Genomic DNA, 5,428 nt, shown 5'->3' with positions numbered 1-5,428 from the left:
ATCATAGTGAGTTCAAGAAGATGGCACCAAAGCAAATGGCTCCATGCACCAAAAAACCTCTTTTAACTTTTCCACCATACTGCTCTATGACTTGGCAACTCAGGATTTCAACTTTAAAGCCTTAGAAGAAATCGCAATGGAGACAATATTCCCAGGTAATAAACACACTTCTCCCCACCTGGGGACTTGGAAGAGGAGGAATAGAGGAACACATGCTCAATGGGGGGTGACAGGACCACACCTACCCTCATCAACAACTCTCCCTGGCAGAGCCTGCACAATGGTTGATAGCACTTCCCTGCTACACTGGCACCTATAAAGGATTAAGCAACATTTATCAAGGCCATGGGGTGGGAAAAGGCAAGAGAGGGAGATATAAAAAGCTTTTTTGAGCTGTCACTATCCTCCACACCCAGCTGCAGCCACTTATCACTCTCAGTAACATGAGGAATGAAGAAAATTCTTTACTTTCCCCAGTTTTCTCAAAGCTTTTGATTAGTTCCTGAAATCCACAGTTTCTTCTCATCTCCACAGCTTGTCCTCACCTGTACACCATTTGGAGTTCTGGGGAGCCTCCTGATCATGGATTTGGTGAAGTCTCCTGCTGTGGCCATTCTCAGCAACCCCTAGACCCAGAATCTTTGACCCTGCAGGTGCACTCTTCATCCTGACCTCAACTTTGTTACTGGGATCTTTCCTTGCCCAACCTGGGGGAATTCTGGGCTGCACAGGGACAGTCCAGCCTAAGCCTCTCAAACATACTTGATACAAGATCTGAGGCATCTGGGAGCACCCTGCATTCATCAAGAGAAGAAATATTTCTTAGTACCACCCAGAGATCAGGTTATGAATTCCTGTTCCACTATTCACTATCTTGGTTACTTAGTCATGCAAGGCTTCAGGTTCTGTATCTGAAAAACAAGACTAAAACTGGATAATAGTACTGGGTATTTATGTTGATTCCAGGTAATAGGGAAATAGGATGGGCTGGAGATTTGATTAGCAGATCTACAGTGCTGACAAAGTGTGTATTTGCATCCACTGAGATAGAGGCGGCCCAAGGAACTGTATAGAAAGGCAGGAAATTACATAACTCCATGCTCCATACTTACAAAGTTCTGTTGGATGGATTAGACTGTTTGTGCCCAAAGCAGAAGCCAGGGTCACCAAACAGAATTTACCACATGAAATAAGTCTGCCAAAGCAAGCATGAGGTTACCATGGTTTGGAGGAAAGTGACAGTTCTAGGGACAATAGGGTAGCTCATGCTGACTCCCACTTCAGGGACCCAAGAAACCATACTGTGGAGCCCAGGCTGACTTAACCAGCAAAGGAGGGAATGCTTTCTTTTTCACCTGATAGTACTGAGCTCCTAAGGCCATACCCTACTGATGGGCACAAAACTTAGCTCAGCAGTTTCTCAGCAGGAAGGGAATCTCTGCATGAGAAGCACAGCATTTAGAGGCAACAAAGTTCTGGTGATCTTAAGCATGTGACTCCACTTGTTCCCACCTGCTGTGAGGGTTTGGGCTATTTGAAGGCAGTAGAATTGAGGCACTCTGGTGGACCAATGGTTAAGGCATTCAGCAGTTCAAAACCACCAGCCACTCCACAAGAGAAAGATGAGAAAGTCTGGTTTGAAAAGATTTACAGCCTTGGAAACACTATGGGGAAGTTCTACTCTGTCCTATAGGGTTGTTATGAATTGGAAACAACTTGATGGCAGTGGTTTGGTGAAGTAGGATTGAAAGAACTTTTACAGCACATCTAGATGACACTTGGTATAAAGCAGATCTTCAGTAAACTGCTCCCTTATTATTGATGGTTTGAGCTGTGTAGGGCTGAGATTGTGCAGTCTTTCTGACAGTCTCACTAGCTAGTTAATATTCTGTGACCCAGACAGGTTTTCAGGAAGGGCAGCCCAGGACAGGACTTACAGTATCAGTGGTGGGCCAGCAAGTGCTGGGTCAGCCAAGCCTCAACCACAGTAAGTGTATGACACAGGCTTGGCCTGGGCTCAGCTGGTGGAGCACATTCACAGAGGTGGGTAAGCCTGGCTTCTTAAGATCTGGGATGTAGGGGGTGTGGCTATTGGCATAGGTGGGAAAAGGATTAGAAGTGCTAACCTAAGACTTCAATCTGATTTCCAGGGACCTTTGCAGTCAACTTCTAACCCACTTTTCAAGCAGAGACTCTGTAACCTGTGGGAATAAAAGATAGTCTCACTCTAGTTCATTTCTAATTATCCAGCACCAGAAGGATCTATCATTGTTACACTGCTCTCAGCCTCCATTTGAACCTTCAGATATGCCATCTCCTGTACTTAGCTGAGGGCCTAGAACTAGTCTTCTGTTTGTAGATCCCTGAGGTATGGCCTGCTCTCTGGAAGGCTGTGGTACACTCTCAAGGGTAGGGGTGGAGTCTGGGTTCATGAAACACAACTTTTCAACCCCTCTGTGCATCCTGAGTAGTCAATGGGCATCCTCACCTAGATTTACCCATGGGGGCCAGGCAGTTCTTCTTGTCCAAAATGGGGACCTCCTCCATCTACCAAGGAGTTTGAAGCACAGTGGCATGTGGAATGGCATTTACACCTCAGAAACAGGATCAGAAAGCTTTCAAATTACTTTTTGTTTTATCAGGCTTGATGTAGGCATGTGAAGAGGCTAGGAGGTTGTACCACAGGGCATACAGTCCTGAGGAACACAGACAGAAGGATTAAGATATGTGAAAGCACAAGGGCTGTGCAGGTCCAGGGAATGTAGACAGTTCCCATAGAGTTAGGGTGGGTCACAGAAGGTGGGACACCCTGAGGAGGAGCAGATGCAGGATCAGGAATGGGTGTGGCCCTCTCGACCTCTTGGATCCAGGAGGAGAAGTAGGGCACCCTGGTGAAGACACTGGGGTATATGGGCTTCCGGCAGTCCAAGCTCCAGCTCGATAGCCCCAGCAGGAACCAGGAATTGTTCACTTGACAGACAAGGGGGCCTCCAGAGTCTCCCTGAGGAAAGAGAAGGCATCAGTAGTGGGGACCAAGATGGAGAGAGACACACATTGCTAGGAAATGGGAAGAAATGATGTTTGTCATTTATAAGATAGAAGCAAGCACCATGTGTCTCTGCTGTCCAAGCTATGGTTCTCTTCAGAATCTCCAGGATGAATTTGAAAGTGCAGACAACAGGGTCTCACTAAAGACTTCCTGGATCAAAATCTCAAAGGTGGCATCTAGTCTCAAAAAGTTCCCAAAGGGGATTAAAAATGGAATTTTGTCAGTAAGCACCACACTATTTCCCTCTAGCATCTAAGTGCTTGAAAAACTAGGTATAGCAGTTTGAATTAGGGATTTTGGTGCTCTGAACAGCTCACTGAATCAGAGTGCATCAAACACAGAAGAGCAGAATTAGAGGAAAGGCACAGGGAGATTATTTAAGAAAGAGCTACCTGGAGGAGGATGAATGGGCAGCCTAGATAGGTCATTGGAAACTGACTGGCAGGCAAGGGCAGCCACCTGAGATCCCTGTGAACCAAGATAGAAGACACCCTATATCAGCATACCAGCAACCACTCCAACATCCCAGCAAACAACCCCAAGGATGTGCCTCCAGCACCTGATTATATCGGTAATTTGGGTCACCTAAGTCCAAACAGGCATACGCCGCACCACTGAAACTCAAGCGGAGAGTTCACTGTTGCACCAGGAGGGTGAGCTCATTCCCCATTCAGCAGGTCACTGAGTGGGCTTGGGTCAGTCTGGGAGACATTGTGCTTATCTTTGTCACTGATATTGGAACCACAGTTTACTAGCAGGTACTCCCCCAAATCCAACACAGCTGAAATTGTGCACATCTTTGGTGCCACAGCTGGGCAGTATCACAGACAAATTCCCAAGCCATTAGCGGTCTGGTGGGATTGCACCAGTGCCATGGGAAAATGGGGTGGGGAGAGAGAGAGGAAGCCGTGACTGAGTGCAGTCATGGGAATTTGCTTTGGATTGGCTTTTTGATACCGAGGGGCCTTGGAAGCAGGGTCTTTGAGTGTTCCTGAGTCTGGCGAAAAGTGGCAACTCCCTAACAACAGGAATCTTTCCTGAGATTGAGCTGCAGTCTTATAAATAACTACACCATCAATAATAGCCTGTGCAAAGCCCTAGAAACCAACCCTAGCAACGCCAAGCTTTCCTTCTTCTGCTTCCACCTACTCCACCAATAACTTCACTCATTCAATGGAAGAAACCATATTCAGCCAATTACCATAAAACCTCCTGCTTTGAACTCTAAACCCTCTTTACAACAAACAGAAACACATATCCACATTCCACACAGTGATTCCACCAACACAAAGAAAACAGCAGAGTGACACAACATACCTGAATCAATAATAAAATAAAATACACTAGCTTCACCTTTTCAAAATATTAAACCATAAAACCAAAGCAAAACAAATCAACACATAACCAGCAGTTAGAGACAACCTAAAGAGACAGTGCTCTACCAGATTCCAGGGGCTTAAGAAGAGGTTCTGTTTTTCAGTAACCCAAAGAACTCTCCAGACCTGCATGACTGAAAAGGTCCTAGTTTATACCTTTTTTTCCCTTTTTTTTTTCCTTGTGGTTAACCCCATTCATTGTTTTGTTTTTTCATTTTTCACATTTTTTCTTTATTATTTTCCTTCTCTACCTTTTTTCTCTTAGTACACTATCCTCAGATACTGTAGGTTTTCTTCTTTTTTTCTCTCCTTTTTCTTTTTTTGGGTTACTGTTCCTGTGGGATTACAGGGTGTACTTTTTGTCCATGTGATTTTAGTTTTTTATCGTTATTCAATTGTAATTTGTGTCTAACTGAGTGGGAGAAAGCAACAGTCCGCATAAGATACAAGTACACACACACTCCTGCAACTTCACTTACTGAGCAAGAGCCAGCACCTCCTCCACCAATGGGGCAATGATAAAAACCACCAAGAAGACCCTGAATCACCATTGGCTTCTCTTCACAAACAATTAACAGCAATCTTAATACAATATCACGATGCCTTGGAGACAACAGATCATCACAGTCCACACAAAGAAACAAGATAAAGTGATAGAAACAAAGGAACAGGATACAGACCCAGAAAACATCCCTGAGGAAGAAGCAGCATTGGAATCTCTGATAAGGAATTCAAAAGAATTATATTTAGGTATCTTCAAAGGACTGAGAGACAGACCAAGAAAATACAGAAAAAAATCTTACAAGAATTTTGGAAGAAAATACCAGAACAAAATGACAAAATAAATAAAAAAATTAGAAATGATTCTAAATCTACAGATAGAAATCCAGAAGATTAATAATAAATTGTCAGAAATAGATAACACATTGGAAGGACAAAGGGGTAGAATTGATGCAATGGAAGACAGAATTAATGAGATTGAAGACAAATACCTGAATACATC

General features: G+C 44.2%; 1 protein-coding gene across 1 annotated transcript in view; it reads right to left on the bottom strand.

Annotated features, from left to right (window-relative positions):
- Positions 1 to 2,607: 2,607 nt before the first annotated feature.
- The window catches only part of LOC103205242 (serine protease 40-like), an 85,049-nt gene continuing 82,228 nt past the window's right edge, over positions 2,608 to 5,428 (bottom strand). Inside the window, exons 5-6 of the mRNA XM_007950518.1 lie at positions 2,809 to 3,001; positions 2,608 to 2,696 (exon numbers count right to left, since the gene is read on the bottom strand). Of these exons, the coding sequence (XP_007948709.1) occupies positions 2,608 to 2,696; positions 2,809 to 3,001 (282 nt within the window). The remainder of the gene's footprint in view (positions 2,697 to 2,808; positions 3,002 to 5,428) is intronic.

The sequence above is a fragment of the Orycteropus afer genome, unplaced genomic scaffold (genome assembly GCF_000298275.1).
Source record: "Orycteropus afer afer isolate SDZICR_OR568_19922 unplaced genomic scaffold, OryAfe1.0 scaffold00274, whole genome shotgun sequence".
Classification (NCBI taxonomy): Eukaryota; Metazoa; Chordata; class Mammalia; order Tubulidentata; family Orycteropodidae; genus Orycteropus; species Orycteropus afer.
Note: the sequence above shows the minus strand (reverse complement) of the source record. Positions and strands in the feature narration are given on the sequence as shown.